Source organism: Carcharhinus amblyrhynchos, unplaced genomic scaffold, assembly GCF_965287045.1.
Source record: "Carcharhinus amblyrhynchos unplaced genomic scaffold, sCarAmb.v2.hapA scaffold_48, whole genome shotgun sequence".
Classification (NCBI taxonomy): domain Eukaryota; kingdom Metazoa; phylum Chordata; class Chondrichthyes; order Carcharhiniformes; family Carcharhinidae; genus Carcharhinus; species Carcharhinus amblyrhynchos.
The window spans coordinates 1147852-1172404 of record NW_027649789.1 but is presented as its reverse complement, the minus strand read 5'-3'; the positions used below and the strand labels follow the sequence as shown (position 1 = coordinate 1172404).

The 24553-nt window shown below is 44.7% G+C and overlaps 1 protein-coding gene across 4 annotated transcripts in view; it reads left to right on the top strand.

The window, feature by feature from the left end:
* The first annotated feature begins 995 nt into the window (after positions 1-995).
* The window catches only part of LOC145337430 (NACHT, LRR and PYD domains-containing protein 3-like), a 97771-nt gene continuing 74213 nt past the window's right edge, over positions 996-24553 (top strand). For 3 of the 4 annotated variants that reach the window (XM_080182204.1, XM_080182202.1, XM_080182205.1), the window contains exons 1-4: positions 996-1157; positions 7005-7169; positions 16937-17032; positions 21767-21933. In XM_080182204.1, the coding sequence (XP_080038330.1) occupies positions 16969-17032; positions 21767-21933 (231 nt within the window). In that variant the 5' untranslated portion in view covers positions 996-1157; positions 7005-7169; positions 16937-16968. The remainder of the gene's footprint in view (positions 1158-7004; positions 7170-16936; positions 17033-21766; positions 21934-24553) is intronic. The other variant, XM_080182203.1, reaches the window with a different exon arrangement.

The window sequence follows — 24553 nt, the reverse complement described above, 5'->3', positions numbered from 1 at the left end:
AGTGTGGAACCCGGGGAGGATGGAGTCAGCGCGATCAGACAGTGTGGAACCCGGGGAGGATGGAGTCAGCGCGATCAGACAGTGTGGAACCCGGGGAGGATGGAGTCAGCGCGATCAGACAGTGTGGAACCCGGGGAGGATGGAGTCAGCGCGATCAGACAGTGTGGAACCCGGGGAGGATGGAGTCAGCGCGATCAGACAGTGTGGAACCCGGGGAGGATGGAGTCAGCGCGATCAGACAGTGTGGAACCCGGGGAGGATGGAGTCAGCGCGATCAGACAGTGTGGAACCCGGGGAGGATGGAGTCAGCGAGATCAGACAGCGTGTAACCCGGGGAGGATGGAGTCAGTGAGATCAGACAGTGTGGAACCCGGGGAGGATGGAGTCAGCGCGATAAGACAGTGTGGAACCCGGGGAGGATGGAGTCAGCGAGATCAGACAGTGTGGAACCCGGGGAGGATGGAGTCAGCGAGATCAGACAGTGTGGAACCCGGGGAGGATGGAGTCAGCGCGATCAGACAGTGTGGAACCCGGGGAGGATGGAGTCAGCGCGATCAGACAGTGTGGAACCCGGGGAGGATGGAGTCAGCGAGATCAGACAGTGTGGAACCCGGGGAGGATGGAGTCAGCGAGATCAGACAGTGTGGAACCCGGGGAGGATGGAGTCAGCGAGATCAGACAGTGTGGAACCCGGGGAGGATGGAGTCAGCGAGATCAGACAGTGTGGAACCCGGGGAGGATGGAGTCAGCGAGATCAGACAGTGTGGAACCCGGGGAGGATGGAGTCAGCGAGATCAGACAGTGTAACACGAGAGGGATGGAGCCTATGAGATCAGATAGTTTGTGAACTTGGTTAGTATGTCGAATGGTAATACTGTAATTGAACCATTTCCAACACTCCTGCTTCCCCTTCAGCGTCGTTTGATGTCCAGTATGTGGGCTAAATTGTCATTTTGACACTGGCAGTATTTGACTCTCTTTCTGTCTTGGCATAATCAGATCTCCATGGAAACGCTGGATTAATTGAGAAAATCCACAGTTGCAATTGAGCAGAGATTGTGGCCTGCAAGAGGTGATCCAGCACAGTATTGTGAGAGCTCCAGCCAGAGAGAACCCTTCACATTCAAACAGCTTCCATATATTTTCTGGAGAGGAAGGTAAGAGGAAGTTCCATTTACTCTGGTCCTGTAGCAAGTACAAAAAGATTATAATGTGAGGTGGGAAATGCTGAGTGAGACATGGAGAGTCTGAGCACAATTATCCAGTGTAAGGCTGTGTGATGTACAATGAAGTTGGAGCAGTTTGTGTCTCAGGAAACACCGGGCCTGAATTTCACAAACCCCCTAAAGTGTCACGTTTTGATACTTCAAACGTGCAATATTGGAATTGTAGTTTCGTTGTTAAACAGAAAACTGGTTTGACTGTTCTGGGTTAATCTTCCTCTTAACTGAACTGAAGGTGTGATGGTGGTTTTGTTATTTCCGTTTTCAGTTATTTTTGCTGAGCAGGGTCCTCTGTTGCCAGGGTAACAATCTGATCTCAGTATCAGAGGCAGAGCTGTGAACACCAACCGGTGGAGAGAATCTGGTTGGGTGGGGGGGCCAGGCGAAGGGGATTAGTACGTGTGAGGCAGATTCTGGAGATTGACAGAGGCAATCAGATATGTTAATCAGAAAGGAGAGAGGGGCCAGGGCGAACCGACACTGAGACAGACAGTGGTAAGGGAGAAGAGGAAAAACAGTGAGCTGGAGAGAGACACGTTACTGCAGACACGGGGAAATAGAAATGCAGATATGAAGTGAGGAAGCAGCAATGATAAAAAACAGGCAGCCAGTGGTGGGGGCAATTTGTGTATATTAGAGAGGGCATTAGTAGTGTCGTGAGAGATGAGCCTTAGTTCTTGAAGATGAAAGTGTAAAATCAGTTGGGTGACCCTGAGTAACAGCCAGGGACAGAAACCATTGGAGTGAATTATTTGTGCTCCCAATTTCCTTCCAACAAGCGCACGGGTGAAGACATCCTATTGGCAAACCAAATAAATCAGCTAAACTGAGGGACAAAATAAAAGCAGAGGCCCCTTAAAAAGACGGGAGTCGCCCCAAACAGAATGAAGCAAAATGTAAAGAAAACTTAAAACATCAAATCAAAATGTGATTAAAGGGATTGATAATGGATGCCAGCCCCTGCTCCCTCTCCAGGGACACCCTGCCGTGTATGTAGCTGCAGTAGAGAGACAGAGTCGGGTGGGATTATCCTCTTGGTTGTCCTCTGCCTGGATCTGCTTATGGTAAATCTATCCAGGCCCAGGAACAGGTTCACAAGGAGGTCCCTCTGCCTTCCCCACTCCCACCCCCCTGAACCAGGTGTCTGTAAATCAGGAATGTGGGACTGAAGTGCAAACAGAGCATCAATGAAAGTTATTTGGGGTAACCAAAAGGGAGTGCAGCCTAAGACATTGAATGTAGACGTGGCCTACGAACTCCAAAAGGTCACAAGAAGGGCAGGTTTCTTGTGAGCCGGTGAATCAGTACAATTTTCTGTTGCACGGTGCTGCTGTGTGCACCAGCTTCCACCCCAGGTTCCCAATGTATTGGAAGAGGATCCTTTTGGAGGGGGATCTCCACTGGGAACCTCCACCGCCATACAGTAACAAGGCGTACCTCAATGTAAAGAGCAGGTACTCTGAGACGGGCTCCCATCACACAGTGGCGCCTCCTCACAGAAACCACCAATGAGGAGTGTTCACAGAGTGAGGTCCCTGCCCACTCGGTGACATGGTGTGAAGGGGCCGTTAAACTGTTTCTGTGCACGGTGGGGGGGGGAGGGTGTCAGCCGTCTGATGTCACGTGACTGGGATTTGAAAATGGGCGGGCCTGAAACCAGCGGCTGTCGCCCCGAGAGCGCGGACTTCACTCCGGGAGGGTGCGCGCAGGCACAGTGCCATTTGTCAGTGCGGGGATTTGTGGGTTTGTGAATAACGGTAAGGAATTAACGGCCGAGAAAAAGTTTCAACTTCAACATTCAGGATTAAAATGGTGATTTACTGTGTAAATACAGCGTGTCTCTGTATAATATTAACAGAGCCGGGGGGATGGTCAGTTACACTGTGAGGCGGCACGGTGGGGGCTCAGTGGTTGGTGCTGCGCTCTCACAGTGTCAGGGAGGTCCCGGCTTCAATTGGCGGCCTTGGGCTCAGTGTCTGTGTGGAGTCTGTACATTGTCCCCGTGTCTGCGGGGGGAGTCTTTCCTCACACTCTCCAAACATCAGCAGCATAGGGACACTGGGCAGGATCAGTTACTGCTCAGTGTCAGGGGGAGGGTAAACACTGGGATAGGGTGTGGCTGGGATTGTGGTCAGTACAGACTGGATGGACCAAATAGCCTCCTCCTGCACTGCAGCAATTGGATGATTCTCTGTTTCATAGAAAGATCCCAGTTATTACAATCCAGGCCTTGTATCTGTAAACATCATCTAAATTTTATGAGTAAAGACCGCAACCTGAGTTATGTCAGTCTGGGCCCAGTATGAACATTTGCAGAACAGGAAACTAAATTACTTTTACAGCTGCACATTCGGCAAATGGAACGAAACTGACTGAGAGCTTGATTAAGTACGAGGATATGTGCACTTTCATAGTGCAACACGTGTATTGTCACAGCAGCCCCAAATCCCAAACTCTATCTCTAAAGACAGAAGGAGAGACGGACTGACACCCACAATGTCTATGCCTCATGGAAATCCCCTCCCCACCATCCTGCCCTTTCTGGGCTTCAGTTGTGCAAATTTCTCCTGGCCTTTGTCCGCAGTCTGGACACACCCTGACTTGCCTTGTTGCTGTCTGTCGGCTATGGTCCCCAGTAGATGGCCATTCATGCGTGAGTCCTCCCCCTTTATCATCAGGAGCGAGGGTGGAGGGTTTTGCATTCAGCAACAGCGTATAATCACAGGTTGAATTGGTTCATAGACCAAAAATACACCTGTAACTTTTGCAACTTCGGGGAGTCGATAGACAACATATCTGTGAGTTGTCAAAGGCTAACTTCATTTTTAGTTTCCTGAGAAATCTGTAACTTTATTTTTTGATGGGACTTCCACTCCAAGCGCCGATCTTTGGGCACCCGTTATGGAGGGGGACGGGAAAGGAGGAGAAGCTTCTCATGTGCCTGTTCCTGGGCTTGGCCAAGCTGGCCATTAATCGGTCCGAGCTGAGTGGGCCATCCGTCCCGACTGTTTACCCGTCTACTGCCAGGTGAAAGGGAGCGTGCGATCTCTGCTGGCAACATAGAGATTTTCCTTACGTGGGGGCATTGCAGGAATTGGACTATGTTTTTAACCCCTTTTATCACTTTTTTTTAAGTTTACTTTGAGATTCAGTTCATTTTTATGATGCGGTATTTTAACTGATGCCTCAATTTGTTGATTTGGTTTATTTGGTTAAGATGTTGACTGTAAGATGTAAAATGTCACTGGCATCTCAATCTCTGAACCTTTCCCTCTGATGCCAACAGTCAGTCACATTGCAGAGTTGCCCCTCAACCATTTTAGCAAAGAGCAGAGGGCTTTCCTGTTGCTGCTCCCCTGGGAAGGGTGAGTGATGGAGGGAGAAGGGACGGGTTTGGGGTTGGGGGAAGAACAAGGGGGAGGTTGAGATGGAGTGAGAGGTGGAGGGAGAATGAATTGTAGTTTGGAGTGTTTAGACAAAAACATTTGTACAAATTTACAGTTTTTGAAATTTGTAATAATTTTGAGCAAACTAAGCTGTGGATGTTCAGTGAATTGTCAGTCTGGTAGATTGTGTTCAGTAACAGATGAACAATAATCTCATTGAGTGAAAGTACAAACATTCAGGAGTGTTCAGTTAACTCCTGTTCCTGTCAGTTTGTAAATACCTGGTGTGGTTCCTTGATGGGTGAGGTTCCTCAATTAACTCCTGCTGATGTTGGAACAGAGTCTGATGGATGAAAAGTAATCTTGTCCCACACGTGGATCAAAACAGTGGAGAATAGGAAAAGTGACTGGGGAAGATTGAAGTGACAGGGAGAGAGAGTCAGTCACAAGGTGTTTGGAAGAAAGGAAAGAACTCTCTCTCCCTGAACCATTTTCTTTATGGTTTTAATCCTCTCTCCCTCTGTTTCCATGCTGTGTTTCTTTTGCTCTGTTTTTCTCTCCAATATTTCCTGGATTTAATTCAGTGTCCAATGAGAATTATTAGATCTGAGCCTCATTGGATAAGGGAGAATGATTGACATCTGGATCCACCAATGAGGAGATGGAAAGCATCGAATCTCCGGTCTTAGTGACGCAGAATGTCACAGCCGGCAATGTGCATGTACCAGCCTGTTCACTGTGTGTGAGAGAGAACAGTGTTAGAATAGAAACAGCATCAACACTGACTATATCGGGGGGATTCTACACTGAATAGACACAGCGTTATAATACTGGGTATATCTGGGATTGTACACTGAATAGACAACATTATAACAGAGTATATCTGGGTGATTCTACACTGAATAAACACAGCATTATAACACTGGGTATATCTGGGTGATTCTACACTGAATAGAGACAGCATTATAACACTGGGTATATCTGGGTGATGCTAGTCTGAATACAGCCAGCATTACAACACTGAGTATATCTGGGTGATTCTAGTCTGAATACAGAACATATCATTGAATCATAGAATTCCTGCATTGCAGAAGGAGGCCATTCGGCCCATTGAGTCTGCACTGAGCACAATTCCATTAGGCCCTATTACCTGTGACCCCACATATTTACCTTGCTAATCTCCCTAACACTAGGGTCAATTTAGGATGGCTGACTAACCTAACCCGCACGTCTTTGGACTGTGCGAAGATATCGGAGCACCCGGAGGAAACCCACGCAGACACGGGGAGAATGTACACACTCAAAACAGACAGTGACCCAAGGCTGGTAATTGAACCCAGGTCCCTGGCGCTGAGAGGTAGCAGTGCTACCCATTGTGCCACCGTGCTGCCCATAGACCTGGGTGATCAAGCCTGAATACAGAGACAGCATTAGAACAGTGTATCTGGGTGATTCTAGGCTGAATAGAGAAAATTAACCAGACGGTCAACACTCTCTCCACTCACATTGCCCGTACCTTTAAGACTTGATTACCTGTAAAGTATTGCATTCCAACCGTAATTTTGTAAATTGAGTTTGTGTCTTTATATGTCCTGTTTGTGAACAGAACTCCCACTTACCTGACAAAGGAGCAGCGCTCTGAAAGCTATTGGTTTTTGCTACCAAATAAACCTGTTGGACTTTAACCTGGTGTGTCAGACTTTTACTGTGTTTACATCATGACTACTATCGATGTCTCACACGCCAGGGACCCGGGTTCAATTCTGTCCTAGGGTCACTGTCTATGTGAGGTTTGCACATTCTCTCCGTACCTGTAAAGGAATTAAGGGTTATGGTGAGTGGGTAGGTGAGTGGAGACAAGTCCATGAGAAGATCACCCATGATATTATTGAAGGCGGAGTAGACTTGAAAGGCCAGATGGCCTACTCCTGCTCCTAGTTCTTATGTCTGTGTGGGTTTCCTCCTACAGTCCAAAGGTGTGCGGGTTAGATTGATTGGTCATGCTAAATTGATTAGCAGAGTAAATATGTGGGGTTACCGGAATAGGGTCTGGGCAGGATTGTCAGTGTAGAGTCGATCGGCCAAATGAGCCACTTCTTCACTCTCGGGATTCTATGAAACCCCAGATTGAAAATTAGGATAGTCTGCTGAGACATTTTGTAACCTTTATTAATGTGTCCAATGAAAATACATTAATTCAAACATTTCCAACATTCCTATTGAAATTCCCTGTTTGCTTCACTGGATGGACTGTCCCAGGATTGAGGAAATTGTCATTCTAATTGAAACATTCCCAACAATCTTTCGGTCTGGTTTATGGGCTGACCTAGGAGTGAGAGTGTCATTCTTGTTCACCTGGCACTATTTCTCACTTTTTTTCCTCTCCTTTAATCAGATCTCCGGTGAATGCTAGATTAGTTTAGAAAATCCACAGCTGGAAGTAAGCAGGGAGTGTGGACTGCGGGACTGTAAGAGGTGAACCAGCACAGGATTGTGAGAGTGCCAACCAGAGAGAGACCTTGAGATTGAAAGAACTTCCATATATTTTCTGGAGAGGAAGGTGAGAGAAAGTTGCATTTATTGTGGCCCTGTAGACAGTACACAAAGGTAATCAGGTGAAATCAGAAATGCTAAGTGAGAGATATGGAGGGTCTGAGCACTGAGTCCAATTATCTAGGATAAAGTGTTATTTACTGTCAAGCGGATTAGTTTTTGTCTCCTTAAACTTTAATTTAATAAAACCGCAGTGTTTGGTCTTGTTATATCAGTTGCACCATCTTGAAATCACAGCTTCAGAGTTAATTTGAAAGAAACAGTTTGTCTGTTTTGGGTTAATCTTTCTCTTAACTGAGAGTGTGATGGTGGTCTTGTTATTTCCATTTTCAGTAATATTTGCTGACGGATTTCCTCTGTTGCCAGGGTAACAATCTGACTGATCTCAGTATGAGAGGCAGAGGTATGGACACATACATAGAGAGGAATTGGATGGGTGGGGGCCAGGCAGGGGAATCACCATATGAGGGGTGGGATTTTGGAGAAAGACAAAAGCAATCAGATATGCAAGGCAGCAGGAGAGGGAGACCAGGGCAAACAGACAGGAGTGAAGGAGAAAAGGAAAAGCATAGAGCTGGAGAGAGACTAATGCAGACAGGCAGGGAAGTTTGAAACTGAGATGGCAAGTGACAAATCAGCAAGGCTAAACATGGGGCAATAATCTTAATTAAAGAGGGCATTAGTCATATAGTCAGAGATGACCTTTAGTTCTCGAAGGTCAAAGTATAAAATCAGTTGGGCGAACCTAAGAAACAGCCGGGGGCAAAAACCATTGGTGTGAAGTGTTTGTGGGTCACCAAGCAGCAGACGGAATGTGAATTTCAGGTATATCAGGAAGTTTGAGGTGTGTTTAAGAAGGGTAATGTATCTACATACAGACTCAGTGAAACCTAATTAGTACTAATGTGTGGAGAATGAATTATTTGAAAGAATACTGAGCCATTCCCAGAAAGGAGTGTGTTCTAATAATGGCTAATGGATTGTGTCGGATCTAAGGAAACAGCACATACAGTTGATCTGGATTTATGGTTTAGGAGTAGGTTGAGTATCCAAACAGGAATGTCTTTCATCCACTCCAAAAGCAGAGTCCATTGGCATTCTTTGCCTCAGCAGTATTTTCTCCTTTTGGTTGGCATAGAAACGTAGAACAGTACAGCACAGTAGAGGTCCGTCAGCCCTCGATGTTATCTCAAGCTATGTCAAAACCCAAGGTCAAGCTACCCCACTCCCTATCATTCTGCCACATTAGTACAGAAAAGGATAGCAAGAGTTTTTATAAATATATAAAAAGGAAGAGGCTGGCTAGGGTGAACGTTGGTCCTTTAGAGGATGAGAAAGGGGACCTAGTGGTAGGGGATGGGGATATGGCTAAGGTCTTGAATAACTTTTTTGTTTCTGTCTTCACGGAGGAGGATGTGAATAATTTGCCGGGTGTTAGCGGTGGAAAGGTGGTAGGACTGGAGGGTCTTAATGACATTACTGTTACTAGAGAGGCGGTGCTCGACAGACTGGAGGGGCTGATTGTGGACAAGTCCCCAGGACCGGATGGAATGCAGCCGAGGGTTCTGAAAGAAATGGCGGAGATGATAGTGGATGCCTTGGTGGTTATTTTCCAGACGTCGCTGGATTCCGGGGAAGTGCCGGAAGATTAGAAAACGGCTAATGTTATGCCATTGTTTAAGAAGGGTGCCAGGCAAAAGGCGGGGAATTATAGGCCGGTTAGTTTAACGTCTGTGGTAGGTAAAATGTTAGAATCTGTCATTAAGGAGGAAATTGCAAGGCATCTTGAGGGGAATTGTTTGATAGAGCAGACGCAGCACGGTTTCATTAAGGGGAAGTCGTGTCTGACAAATTTACTGGAGTTCTATGAGGATGTGTCTAGGGCAGTGGATAGAGGAGAGCCGGTGGATGTGGTCTTTCTGGATTTTCAGAAGGCGTTTGACAAAGTACCTCAAGAGGTTATTGCAGAAGGTTGGGGGACATGGAGTTGGGGGTAGGGTGTTAGCGTGGATAGAGGATTGGTTGTCAAATAGGAGGCAGAGAGTGGGGGTCAACGGGTGCTATTCAGATTGGCGGATGGTGACTAGTGGAGTGCTCCACGGGTCGGTGCTGAGGCCTCAGCTTTTTACCATTTATATAGATGATCTGGAGGAGGGAACCGAGTGTAGGGTGTCGAAATTTGCTGATGACACCAAGATTGGGGGAATGGCAAATTGTGCGGAGGGTGTGGAGAGTCTGCAGAAGGATCTAGATAGGCTGGGCGAATGGGCCAGGAAATGGCAAATGGAATTTAATGTTGGCAAGTGCGAGGTGGTCCACTTTGGTAGGAAGGATTATTACTTACGTGGTGAAAAACTGCAGCAGGCGATGGTGCAGAGGGACCTCGGGGTCCTTGTGCATGAGTCGCAAAAACCCAGCTTGCAGGTGCAGCAGGTGGTCAGGAAGGCGAATGGGATGCTGGCCTTCATAGTGAGGGGGATTGAATATAAAAGTAGGGAGGTCTTGCTGCAGCTGTATAGGGCATTGGTGAGGCCGCAGCTGGAGTACTGTGTGCAGTTTTGGGCGCCGCACCTGCGCAAAGATATTTTGGCCTTGGAGTGCAGAGGAGGTTCACTAAGCTGATACCGGAGTTGAGGGGGTTGAGCTATGAGGAGAGGCTGAATAAACTAGGCTTGTACTCGTTAGAGTTTAGAAGAATGAGGGGAGATCTCATTGAGACGTATAAGATGATGAATGGGATGGATAGGATAGAGGTGGAGAGACTGTTCCCACTCAAAAAAGACGGTAAGACTAGGGGGCACAGCCTCAAGATAAAGGGGGGGTGGTTTAGAACAGTTGAGGAGGAACTTCTTCACTCAAAGGGTGGTGAATCTCTGGAATTCTCTGCCCATTGAAGTGGTGGAGGCTGCCTCGCTAAATATTTTTAAGATGCGGGTTGATAGGTTTTTGATGAGAGGGGATTAAGGGTTATGGGGAGAGGGCGGGAATGTGGAACTGAGCTATGACAGATCAGCCATGATCTTATTGAATGGTGGGGCAGGCTCGAAGGGCTGGATGGCCTACTCCTGCTCCTATTTCTTATGTAAAACTACATGTGTCTGTGTTTACATTGTCCTTCCCTGCCAGCCTTGTGCACGATGTTCTACTGGTTAGATGACAGTGTGAGAGCCCAGTGCTGTATTCTCACTGAGGCTATGGCAGGAATGCACTTGGATTCACTGAAAAGACTCATCAGTGGCTTTTGGTCTGTGCACATGGTGAATGAAAGACCATAAAGATACTGATGGAAATGTTTCACAGTGAAATTGATGGCTACACCTTCCTTGTCTAACTGAGACTGTACCTTGTCAGCTTCTGTCAGCATATGAGATGTGAATCCAATGTCCTCCTTCAGATGAGGGAGTATTACCCCAACACCATAGGATGAGACATTGCAGGGTAGTGAGTTCCTGTCTTGTTCAGCGATTGAGCAGATTAACTAATTGCAGCAGAGCCTTCATATCCTTGAAAACTTTCTTTTATACTGACCCCCCATGTTCATTTGGTTTCTTTGTGAAGTAGTATATACAGTGGTCCCAACACTGCTGTAAGGCCTGGCAAAAACTTCCTGTAATAGTGAACCAAACCCAAAATTGACCTGAACTCAGACACATTCTTGAACTTTTTTTTCCAACACCATTTAATTCCCATGCTGTGCTGTAGATGCAATGCTGCCTCTGAAGACTAACACTTGATTCAGGGTTGCTGAGGTGCTTCTCCTCAGTTTTCCCTGTAATTAGATGTCATAAAAATGAACTCCTCCAGGAGGAAAACCTTGCCACAGATTATCCATTGTTCCCAGCACAGTTTGAAAACAAACTCCAGGTAATCATGTGTACGCATAGTATCATTTTTAATAACAGGGATATTTGATGCTCCCCAACTGAATGGATTCATCGAGTGGCTGCAAAGACTGGAATCAAACTCCTCCTCCTCCACTTTACCATTCATCCCAGTTCTACTGAATTTTACTGAGTCAGCCATGTCCTATAGATAAGGCTCCTTCCCTTTTACCACAAGGACATGTGTTCTTTTCTATTGTATGTAATGCCCATTTCTAACACCTGAAACAATGATATGGGCTCTCCAGCGTACATCTGAAGTTTGATCACTGACTGAGTAAGGATTGGTGCCTTGTCAGGATCCCAAGTTATCTTGCTGGTCCTTTCACTGATTACAGAGTCAGACGCTCCCATGTCCACCACAATTTTGGTTTATTTTCCACCGACCTCCACTATTGCATAGAATGTAGAACATTACAGCACAGTCCAGGCCCTTCAGCCCTCGATATTGCATCAACCTGTGAAACCAATCTAAAGCCCTATTAACCTACCCTATTCCAATATCATCCATAGATAGGTTTAAACATGTTGTAAGAGTGCTTCAAGAGCAAAGAAAAATACAACACAAGAACAAGCCCTTCAACCCTCCAAGCCTGTGCCGATTATGATGCACTAACTGAACTAAAAAGCCCTTCTGCCTCACTCGGTCTGTATCCCTCTATTTATTCCCTATTCATGTACCCATCCAGATGCCCCTTAAGTGTTACGAATGTGCCTGCATCAACCATCTCCTTAGGCAGCATATTCCAGGCACCAACCATTCTGTGTGGATAAACTTCCCCTGCACATTTCTCTTAAAGTTACCCCCTCACATTGAAGCCTTTTATTGACACTTGCACATTGGGAAACAGTTTCTAATTATGCACCATATCTATACATCTCAATTTTCCAAACCTCTATCAGGTCTCCACTCAGCCTCCGCCTGCCAGTGAAAGCAATTCTCGTTTATTCAACCTCTCACCATAGCCAACACCCTTGAGACCAGGCAACATCCTGGTGAACCTTATTTCCGCTTTCTAAAGCTTCCATATTCTTCTGGTCTTGTGATGACCAGAACTGCGTGCCATATTTCAAATGCAGCCTAACCAAGGTTTTATTTGCCAATGCTTTTGCTCAATGCCCTGGGCAAATGGCTTAATCACCATGGCCACCCGTGTTGCCACCTTTTAGGGAACTGTGGACCTGCACACCCAGATCCTTGTGTCTTAATGTTCCAAAAGGTTCTGCCATTTACAGTACAATTCACACGTAAACTTGGTCCTCTAAAATGCACCACCTCTCATTTGTCCAGATTAATTTTAATTTGCCATTTCTGTGCCCAAGTCTATCTATATCCTGTTATAAACTCAGCACTATCACCCTCTCCACCAGTCTTCATGTCACCCGCAAACTTAGTAATCAAGACATCCACGTTTTCCTACAAACAAAATAGGTCCCATCACTGGCCTCTGCAGAACACTATCACCTACAGATCAACATTTTGAAGAAAAAATACCCTTGCTCTGCTGCTTTCTGGGACAAATTTTCCCGTTCCGCCCACCATGGGAATCAAAGCCGAGGAGGGGTGGATCATGGAAAGGAACGTTGATCTTGGGTTGGATTTTACTGTCCATATAAACAACGTAATAACATAACATAAGAAATAGGAGCAGGAGTAGGCCATCTAGCCCTTCGAGCCTGCCCCGCCATTCAATAAGATCATGGCTGATCTGTCGTGGCTCAGTTCCACATTCCCGCCCCCTCTCCATAACCCTTAATCCCCTCTCTTATCAAAAACCCATCAACCCGCGTCTTAAAAATATTTAGCGAGGCAGCCTCCACCACTTCAACGGGCAGAGAATTCCAGAGATTCACCACCCTTTGAGTGAAGAAGTTCTTCCTCAACTCCGTTCTAAACCGCACCCCCCTTTATCTTGAGGCTGTGCCCCATAGTCCTACTGTCCTCTGAGCGGGAAGAGTCTCTCCACCTCTATCCTATCCATCCCATTCATCATCTTATATGTCTCAACGAGATCTCCCCTCATTCTTCTAAACTCTAACGAGTACAAGCCTAGTTTATTCAGCCTCTCCTCATAGTTCAACCCCCTCAACTCCGGTATCAGCCTCCACAGCCCTTCCCTCATCAATTATCTTTGTCACTTCTTCGAAAACCTCGATCAATTTGGTGAGACATGACTTTCCCCTTACAAACCGTGCTGCCTGACACAAGTTCGTCAACTTCTTCCAAATGTGCACGTATCCTGTCTTTCAGTATTTTCAGCAAATGTTTCACCACCACAGATATTAGCCTCACAAACCTTTGATTTCCTGGAATATGCCTTTCTTTCTGAAACAAGGGATCAACAATGGCTATTCTCCAGCCCTCTGGAATCTCGCCTGTGGTTAGAGAGGATGTGAAGATTTTTTTTACTCTCCTATTTCTTTCCTCCCACAGTAAACTGGGGTCGATCCCATCTGGCCGTGGGGACTTGTCTACCTTAGTGCAATTTAGGAGAGCTGCCTCTTCCTCCTTCGATATATTGACATTCCTTCGAGTGGCCTCACCATTCTTCATGCACAACTCCTTGATGAATACAGATACAAAGTACTCATTAAGGATCTCACTGCCTTCCTTTGGTCCACACAACTTCTCTCCATTGCCCATGAGTGGGCCTATTCTTTCTTGGGCTACCCTCTTGCTCCGAATACAGGCATAAAAGACCTGGGATTCTCCTTCACCCTGTTTGCTGAAAACATTTTATGGCCCCTTTTTAGCTCCCCTAATTCGGCCTTAAAGTTCCTTCCTTTTTTCTCTATACTCCTCAGGGGCTTTGTCAGTTTTTTAGTTGCTGAGACCTATTGTATGTTTTCTTTTTGACTAAGCTTACAATTTTCCTGGTCATCCATAGTTTCTGAATTCTGGTATTTCTTTCCTTCATTTTTCCGGTTCAGGCATGCCCTGCATTTCAATCAATTGGCCTTTAAAAGCTTCCCACATGAGAGAGGTGGATTTGTCTTCAAAGAGCTGCTCCCAATCCACATTCCCCTGTTCCTGTCTAATTTGGATGTATTTGGCCCTTGTCCAATTGAACCGAGGGTCACTCTTGTCCTTATCTATTACTATCTGAAGTCTTTTGGAATTATATGGAATCCTTTGCTCCTGTATCTTCTTTGAGCTTTCCCGGTGACGTGCAGCTGACTGATGCTTTTTTCAAGTTTGAATTCCTTTGCTCCACCTTCGACTTGCTCTTAGCATCTTTGCAGTTCTTCGATAAATGCCCACTTTTTTTTTGCAGTGATGACAAACAGCATCAAAACATTTGCAATGATTCACATGGTGTGTCCCTCAACACCTGACACATTCCATTGCTTTCACCTTTCTCCTTGCTGCCTCTTTCTTTCGTTGATGCAGTGCCGCCTCCTGCTCACCACCATTGGTCTCCTGGATATCTTTTACATTGCAGCCATTTCCACGCATTGAAAGTCACTGTGGCTTCACCCCATAACTGATGCCGACTCGGTGTGCGTGAGGACGGGTCATTGGGGTTGATGAGGAATAAATCCGGATCTGTTCAGATGACCAGAGCCTCACTGGAATGATATTGTAAATTTAGTGTTAAATTGAAGAGACCCATAAGGGAGAATGAATTTGTGCTTTGGGATTTTTTCTACAAAATCAGACACACTGGAAATATGAGTTGTTGTATGAGATTAAGAATGAAATTAGGTAGCTGCATTTTACATTGTTGGTTTTAAACCTTGGTTGTAAATTATTGCTGTTGAATAACTGAGTTCTCAATTGAAGGAAATAAATGTCTGAATCACTTTTCCGTTTCCATATTGGAGAAAGGAGAGGACATCAGCTGAGTTTGATTAGGGGGTACAGGTATAGGGACACAGACACTGACACATCCACACGAGTGGAGAATATGGAGCATTTGTAAAGCATCTTTAACATAACAAAACATCCCAAGACACTCAACAAGAGGAAAATTCAGTGGGAAAACAAAGACATAAAACTTTGGAAGGAGCAGCTGGGCAGGTGATTAATTTTAGTCAGATTGTTAATCTTTTTAAGGTGAATCTGAGAAGAGGGAAAAGTAAAGCAGCCGAGTGTCTTCGGGAGGGAATTCCAGAGCTCCGGAGTTGGCCTGAATTATGGACAAATTATCTTAAAGATACACAACTTGTCAGATTGGGCAAGGAAGAGATGTCGCTGGCTTCTGGGGCTGCTGTTTGCTACATGAATAGGAAGAGAGGGGCCATGGAGAGATTGAAAAGCTAGCTTAAGCATTTTAAAATTGAGGTGTTGTCAGGCTGTGAGACAGTGTGAGTTGGTGAACACAGGTGAATGAACTGCGATGTGCTGTGAGTTAGTTTAGATTTTGCGAGCAGAGTTTCAGAGTGGTGAGAACATGGAGCTGGATACCAGCAGTTTGCATGTTGAACCTGCTGCCAGGTTACTGAGGGGCAGCATGTTGATGAGAAATAGAAGAGGGCCAATGATAGTGATAATAGTGTGGGGGTGGCAAGAGAAAGCAATGTCACTGATTCTCTGGATGGAAAGTAATAGATAAGAATTGAACCGAGTGCCTTTGCATTTCCACTCAGCTGCACAAGAGGCAGGAGTTGGAGAAGGATGACATGGTCAGCACATTAAAGGTTACAGACGGGTGAATGAAGATACTTCACTGACTTTTGTCAGAGTCGGATAGGATAGTATTTGTGATTTTTAACAGCAGTGACAGGGTACAAACTTGACTGTGTGGAGCTTCTGCAAAAATGGCCCTGGATTTGGGAGGGAACAACACGTTCAGTGATTTTGGAGAGAACATAAGAACATAAGAAATAGGAGCAGGAGTAGGCCATCTGGCCCTTCGAGCCTGCCCCACCATTCAGTAAGATCATGGCTGATCTGTCGTGGCTCAGTTCCACATTCCTGCCCTCTCCCCATAACTCTTAATCCCCTTGCTTATCAAAAACCCATCAACCCGCGTCTTAAAAATATTTAGTGAGGCAGCCTCCACCACTTCAACGGGCAGAGAATTCCAGAGATTCACCACCCTTTGAGTGAAGAAGCTCTTCCTCAACTCTGTTCTAAACCGCCCCCCCTTTATCTTGAGGCTGTGCCCCCTAGTCCTACTGTCCTTTGAGCGGGAAGAGTCTCTCCACCTCTATCCTATCCATCCCATTCGTCATCTTATACGTCTCAATGAGATCTCCCCTCATTCTTCTAAACTCCAACAAGTACAAGCCTAGTTTATTCAGCCTCTCCTCATAGCTCAACCCCCTCAACTCCGGCATCAGACTAGTAAACTTCTTCTGCACTCCCTCCAAGGCCAAAATATCCTTGCGTAAGTACGGCGCCCAAAACTGCACACAGTACTCCAGCTGCGGCCTCACCAATGCCCTGTACAGTTGCAGCAAGACCTCACTACTTTTATATTCAATCCCCTTCGCTATGAAGGCCAGCATCCCATTCGCCTTCCTGACCACCTGCTGCACCTGCAAGCTGGGTTTTTGCGACTCATGCACAAGGACCCCGAGGTCCCTCTGCACCGTCGCCTGCTGCAGTTTTTCTCCACATAAGTAATAATCCTTCCTTCCATTATTCCTACCAAAGTGGACCATCTCGCACTTGCCAACATTAAATTCCATTTGCCAGTTCCTGGCCCATTCGAGGGAAATGGAAACTGGGAATGGGGCAGAGGATTGCAAGGGTGAAGGGTGGATTTTTCAAGAGACCTGATGAGGCTGACTGGTATTTTGTGAAACAGCTGCCACTAATATCGCGGCAACATGTGTAATTGTAATATTCTGAAATATATCTTACATCACAGTGAAGATCTTAACGCTCTGCTTCTGATTTTCATATTTAAACCTGACCCTGACACTGATATTATCCTTATTACAGAGTCTCAGAATCAGGGAACGTCTGTCAATATCATGGCTGAAGGTTCAAACAGGGGAGAATGTTCAACATCTCCAAAAAGAATGAGATTGGACACAGGTAGGATCACAAAAAAATACAGATATAATTTCTGTCTTGTCTGCTGCTCTCACAGGAAGAGGGAACAGGACAGGGACTGAGTAGAAAGTGGGAGTGAGGCACCATCTAGAGCGGGTTTATCCAAAGTTCAGCCCAGGGGCCGGGTGTGATTTGTGAATCTCCTCTGTGTCCCCGGAGGCAGTTTTCAAATTGTTGTCAAACAGCTGAGTTCAAATTCAAGATTGTGCTTGGAGCTGTTCCTCTAATCAGAGGGTATTTCTCTCTGCCGTTGGTGCTGATTGACTGACTAGTGAGTGTGAATGGGAGAAACTATCCATGATTGGTGACACAGTGAACAGCGTGCTGAAGGCTGGTGTGAAAAAGAAGCAAAGGTATCTCTGGGTGGGGAAACTGCAGTGAGGCTGGAGCCTGGTGGGAGGGAACAGGCCTGGCAGGGCCGGGGTGGGTGAAGTCTTGGCAGGTCAGTAGGGTAAAATCCAATCAGGGTCAGAGACAGAACGTTTGTCATTCTCATGAAACTAGTGACTAAAGGGATGTGTGAATGAATGAGGGTGTGTGGGAGGGGATGTTAGGAGAAAGTGTGACTGTATATCTGTGTGGGGTGGAGAGAGTGAGAGAGAAAATTTAGACAGTGTATGTATCTCACTCATCCCCACCCACTCCACATCACTGTCGAGGGCACTGTCTCAGAGGGGAGGAGAGTGGGTGCCATGACTTCCACGTCTATAAGTGAGTTTCATGTTTGTAAAAGGGAGAAAATCTGTGGTGGGTGTCAGCGTCTATGTCTCATTTGTGTTGCTCTGTGTCACTGGGGGTGGGGGGTAGCTCTGCCTCCTTGGCAAGGAATGGGGTCACACTGTCTCAGTGTGGGGAGGGCTCTCTGTGTCTCAGTGGGGTGGGCGTCTGTCTTTTTTTTTTAACATTGGGATGCCAGTATTTTGAGAGCTGGTTCTCTAGGAGCCGTCTCCTGTTTTGTTTTATTAATTGTCAAAAAATCTGACATGAAAATCTGCCAATGCTGCTGGCGTCTACATCCCACTTTTCCAGCTGAGTTAACAGACAAAAATAATCATGACCTTTCACCCATTATCTCTCCAGGATTCGGCCTCTTGAGTGATTAAAAATGCATATCTGACCCTCGAGTTGTAAAGGTGAACAAGCCTGATCTAGAGTGAGATCACATTTACAGGTGGAGGGAGTCCCGACATCCTCAAACTGTCCAGTCGACAACTGGGCATTGTAAGGTTGACAAAGGGTGAAACAAGCAGAGTGTTCCTGAGTAACAGTGTGAGACGTGGGCCACAGAAATAGGAGTGATAGTGGTTGGAGATTCTGTTGTCAGGGGAATAGACAGATTCTTCTACAGCACTGGCACATCACGAATGGTAAGTTACCCCCTCGTACCAGAGGAAAGAATATCCTGGAACTGGTGGGATCTTCTTTGAGAAGGAGGAAAGACCAAAAAAGATCCATGTTTTGAAGTAGTGACACAGATGGAAAGACGTTCATAGAGGAGCTGTTAAAACTGAAGCACTGGAATGAAAAACAAAGCATGAGTTAGTGATATCGGTATTATTCTGTGTTGGGTCAGGTCAGGAGGGAAATAAGAGGCTGGGTCAATGTGAAACTGCAAGGCTGGAACAGGAGTGGGGTTTCTCATTCTCGGCTTCAGAAGGAAGGGCCCCAGCGTCTGTACCATGAACCCATCAAGGACAATGGAAAGATAAGTGGAAAAGGGAGAACAAACAATTCATACGAACATCTGAAATAGGAGCAGGAGGCCATTTGGCCCCTTCATCACTTCTGCTGTTCAATGGGATCATCACTGATCTATTTGTGTTTCAAAATCAACAGCCCTGTGAGAAAACATCTAATTTTTACTGCAGTGAACAGTGTCATTCCCCCTCACTATATTCTTTTGGAACAAAGTGCCCAACTATTTCTCTCTCTGCCTGATGCTGCATAGTGTCTTCAGTTCAGCTTCCGGATCAGTAATCCTGATACGAATTTCCTCCAGCTGCTTATACTTTTCCTGACAAATACATCAGCAAATCGCCTTGTAATCCAAAAGCTCCCACATTTCCACAGCTGCAACATAGCACCAGTGGTGCCGTTGCTACTAAGGTTATTTACTTAAATTGATTGCTCATTTATTTAACTCAGAATAATTCCTATATATACCACACCTCTCTCCCATGCACTGAAATCCCACTTGAAGCTAACTTGCTGCTCTTGGTCACCGTCTTACTCTGGTGTAGTTATGTATCCTTTACACCCCTTTTACACAATACAAAATTAGTGTAGATACTGTTACCTGGAAAGAACAGCAACGAGTGAAAAAATATTTCGACAGCATGAAATGAAACTTGCAAGTGATATTAAATCAAGAGTTTTTTTTGGTTACATTTGGGAACAGATGGTGGTCAGTAATAACAGACCCTGTGAAAACTGATAGTGATATTGTCAGTGAAAATCTGGAAATGGGGATATGTCAAATTTGCATCAGAATTTACAGTAAATTAGAGAACAATATGCCAGACATCTCCAGGAATCTAATGTTGAATCAGAGATAAGGTTCATTCCAGCGTTTTAAACAAAGTCAGTGAGGCATTTTTCTCAGATTCATTAGAGGTTTGAGCCTTGTTGGTAAAACCAGTATTTATTACTCATCTTATCTTTCCTTGAAAGGTGGTGATGAGCTGCTGCTGACTTAAACCTCTGCAGTCCCTGTGGTGCAGTTACACCCACAGTATATAAGGGAGGGAGTCCCGGGATTTTGATGGAAAAGAGTGGGACATAATTCTAAGTCAGGATAGGGAGGAGGAGAACTTTGATGTGGTCATGTTCCCATACCTATGCCACCCTGCTGGTGGATAGAGGTCACGGGCTTGGAAGGTGCTTTAGTGGTTGCCAATCAAACATGTTGTTTTGTCATTAATAATGTTGAGTTTATTGCATGTGAATGGAGCTGGTTTCTTCTGGGCAAGAGATGAATATTCCATCACTTTACTGATTGCGCATTTTAAACAGTGAACAGGCTTTGGGGAATTGGGAAATGAGAAATATCTGCTGCAGAATTCCCAGCCTCTTACCTGCCCTTATAGCCACAGAATTTATATTGTTTGTCAAGTTCAGTTTTGTCTCAATGGTAACCCAGGGAATATGGTCAGTGGAAGAGTCAGTGATGGTAATTTTGTTGAATGCCATGGGGAGATGATTAGATTCTCTGCTGTTGGCAATGCTCATTGTGTGGCAGTTGTGTGATGTTAATGTTACCTGCCACATAACTGTCCATGCCTGGATACAGTCTTGTTCCTGTTGTATAGGAACAGATAGCCCAATTGAACAGCACCTCACTCCCATAGCCACCAATGCATAAGAACATAAGAAATAGGAGCAGGAGTAGGCTATCTAGCCCTTCGAGCCTGCCCCACCATTCAGTAAGATCATGGCTGATCTGAAGTGGATCAGTTCCACTTTCCCACTTTCTCCCCATAATCCTTAATTCCCTTGCCTACCAAAAACCTATCTACCTGTGACTTAAATATATTTAACGAGGTAGCCTCCACCACTTCAATGGGCAGAGAATTCCAGAGATTCACTACCTTCTGAGAGAAGTTCCTCCTCAACTCTGTTCTAAACTGATGCCCCCTTCCTTCCTTCCTCTTCCTTTCCCTCCTCCCCCCCCACTTCCTTCCTTTTCCTTTCCCTTCTTCCCCCCCCCTTCCTTTTCCTTTCCCTTCTTCCCCCCCCCTTCCTTCCTTCTCCTTTCCCTCCTCCCCCCCTTCTTTCCTTCCTTCTCCTTTCCCTCCTCCCCCCTTCCTTCCTTCTCCTTTCCCTCCTCCCCCCTTCCTTCCTTCTCCTTTCCCTCCTCCCCCCCTTCCTTCCTTCTCCTTTCCCTCCTCCCCCCCTTCCTTCCTTCTCCTTTCCCTCCTCCCCCCTTCCTTCCTTCTCCTTTCCCTCCCCCCCCCCCCCCTCCAAGCACCCATTTATTCCAACTCTTTACTCCTATTAGAGCCAATCCTCAATCCATGCTAACACTTTACCCCCAACTCGGTGTACCCTAATCTTCTGCAGCAACCTTTTGTGAGGCACCTTATCACACACCTTCTGGAAATCTAAAAACACCACATCCACTGGTTCCCCTCTGTCAACCGCACTAGTCACATCCTCAAAAATCCAGTAAATTCGTCACACAAGACTTCCCCTTCTTGAATCCATGGTGTGTCTGCTTGATCGAACCATTCCCTTCCAGTGCAATATATCCAATGTATGCACAGTGATAGTAATATGCATCATTTACAGGAGGAACTGCGGCAACCCACTAAAGCTCCTTCAACATTTCCCAATCCACAAGCTCTGTCACCCTTGAGGGACAAGGGCAGCAGATATATGGGAAGGCCGCTATCTGCAAATTTCCCTCCGCTGGCAATTTAGGAAAGAAAACAAATTTAGGCCTTACCAGCAACTCCCACATCCAGTGAACAATTAAAAAAAATGTTGGTTTTATATTTGGAATTGATAGCCTCTTTTAACAATGGATCTTCATGGATTTGGGGCTAAGTTTGTTACAGGGGTAAGGTCAGATATACTTTCACTGAATGTTTCTGTGTTCCCAGAAGGTGTTTGATAATACGGTTCACAGGGGGCTTCAGTTGCTTCTTGTAAAGTGAAGTGTAACAACATGGATAGAAACTCATTGACAAGTTTATTTTTCTCCATTTGTGTTCACAGGTCCAAACTCCACAATCCCTGAGTTCCTGACAAACTGTGATGAATATCAACTGTTCAAATTGACAAAATTCTACCAGGACAGACTAGAGCAGGCGATGGAAGGAGGAGTGGATGGAGTCAGCTTATTGTTAAGCAAGGAGAGGATTTTCACTGGACAAGAACTTCAGGTAAGTAAGTGAGAGGAACACAGAATGAATTATTTCAATCAGTGCAAAACTTTCAGGATATATTGACAAATGATGGTAAAAGAGCAGGTTCTGTCCAGATAATCTTCGAGTATACAAGGAATCACAAGCTGCACTGATAATGGAGTTATTGACAAATAATATTCCTCTCTAAGTCTACACCAGACCCAGGTATGAGGAGAGGGAAACCTCAGATTTTGGGAATTTTGGGAGCTGGAGATCCTTCTGGATACTCCACAGCTCGGCTGCACACGCCCCGCCCGGGGACAGCAGCTCGGCTGCGCTCACCCCAAAGCTTATTGGGAGATTACTGGATGTACAAACTGAAGATCTGGTCTCAAAATCCAGAAATCCACTCCCCTTTAAGCATTTTAACTCTTATAACCCCAACTAACTAAGTACTAGGAAAAATCCTGTCATCTGTTGTAAAGTCATTGATACTCTCCAGAGCCCTTAGCTTTCCAGAAAAATTAGCTCCCAACATTAGCATTTACATACATTGAACTAAAAAAACTTTAAATGTTATGGGGTAATCATAGTGTTCACATGTAATCAATATAGGAAAATCACAAAACATATTACTTGTAAAATCTCACATTCAAATGCTTATATCATAAACGGTGAATATGTTTCAATGCATCCCTCTTTGAAACAAAATCCATACAGACTTTTTCCATTATCCTTTATTTGTCAAAATTAAACTTATTTACCTCTTTTAGAATTTAAGCAACTTCCTATTTACATGTTGGTTATTTTGTGCACTCAATTTATTCTATCAATTAAATGTCAGAAACTGTAACACTTAAGCGTAACTAACTTGAAAGTTAATAGTGAGAAAATCTGAGCCAAACGCTCCAAGTCTCAGTTATTATCACTAGGTTGTGGTGAACAACAGGTAAAGATGCTGTTAACACATATCTGCACACCATAGAGAAATAGCCTAAAGTCAGGTAGACTGAATATAGTCAGGCACATTGCCAAACCACATTATGGGAACAACTGTGGTTTTAGTCACAAACAGAATATAAAATTCACTGATGCTAACAGAACTATGGTCAAGGACAGTGAAGAAACTACCTACTGTGTAGGGATAACACCAGACGTGCAGTGTGAAGTAAGGCACGTACACCACATCTTGTAGGATTGTGTAAGGTCCAGATTGAGAGAGAAATGGTAAACAAGGTGTGTTGTTTCTGCAACTGAGTATATTTTCTAACTACAGGGGGGATGACGGTCCCTGAGATAGTAGGGACATCAGCAATTAAGTTGGCAGAAGACTGAATACAGCTGGTCTGAACTGGATTTGTGAACAGTTCTTGATAAGACGGATGAGTTCCCATGAGAACTAATCAAGTAAGGATATTGAAACAACCCTACAATATGCACTCTTGCAATAACAGGAAAAGATGGTTAGAGGGGAGCAGCGGGGCTTGGGACATGAGCCAACATACAGCACAACCTGTAACTAGGGGTACCTTAAGCCAATAGGGGAATGACAACACAAATGAGACAGGGACCACCAATTAGGGGAGAACAATGTATTGTGTAATTGATTAACATGCTTGTAGAAATAGTATAAAACCCCTGCTTAAACTCGATGTAAGGTGTGCCTAATTTTTTGGACACCCGGTCTTGCAAGAACGTTAAAAAAATCTTGCTACTTTGGAACTTGACTCGACTAAATTGTTTGACTGCGTTTCTCAGTTGTGATAAACAATCTTGCTCGTCTTGAAGCTGCTGGGTTTGTTATTCATGGGCCATCTATTTAAAACAAAAGATAGATTTGGCTTGGAGCCAAATGAATTAATTTGGTCTCAAAAACTCACATTAAAAAAAAGTAAATTTTACAACTTCCAATGTATATAATTTTGAATTGCCAAATTAGGAACAGAAGATGGTGAAATCTCTGCCAATTAAAAATACATAAGAAATAAAATATTCTGTTGTGGTGATGTCACAGTTTCTTCAAGACAAAGGAAAGAGCACGTGGTTCCCTCCAAGGTTTAAATCCTTTCTTAACAAAATTCAAACTCAGGATTATTCAAAATTCAAATTGGTTATTTCAAACTTAAATTTATGTTCTTTGATTTTGAAATGTCAATTTACTTTCCAAAAACTGTGTTCAAAGTAACATCCCACATATATACATATCATTATGTATTTATACTCTACCTTTTAAGCACAATCGTGGCCATTGATTATACTCAAAAGGCTAAGAAAATTCCAGAAATTTATTTTAATTTAATCCAACCCAATTTCCAATTTGTATTTAAACTCTATCAAACCCACTGTCGTAAAATCACAATTGGGGAGAGCATTAAAACATTAAACAAACAAAACAAAAGCATCAAAACAACCACTTTACCAACACACACACACACACACACACACACACACACACACACACACACACACAGAAGCTTCCAGCATGCATTCCACATTATCTTTCATTCAAATTCAACATTTTAAATTAGGATGAAAATAAAACATTGAAAGAATATAAAGAAAATAGATTAAGACAGTCATTTTCTTTCTTCCAAACTGTAATTAAGCTCAAACAGAAGTAAATTCAAGAAATCTCGTACTTAAATTTTAACAGTTG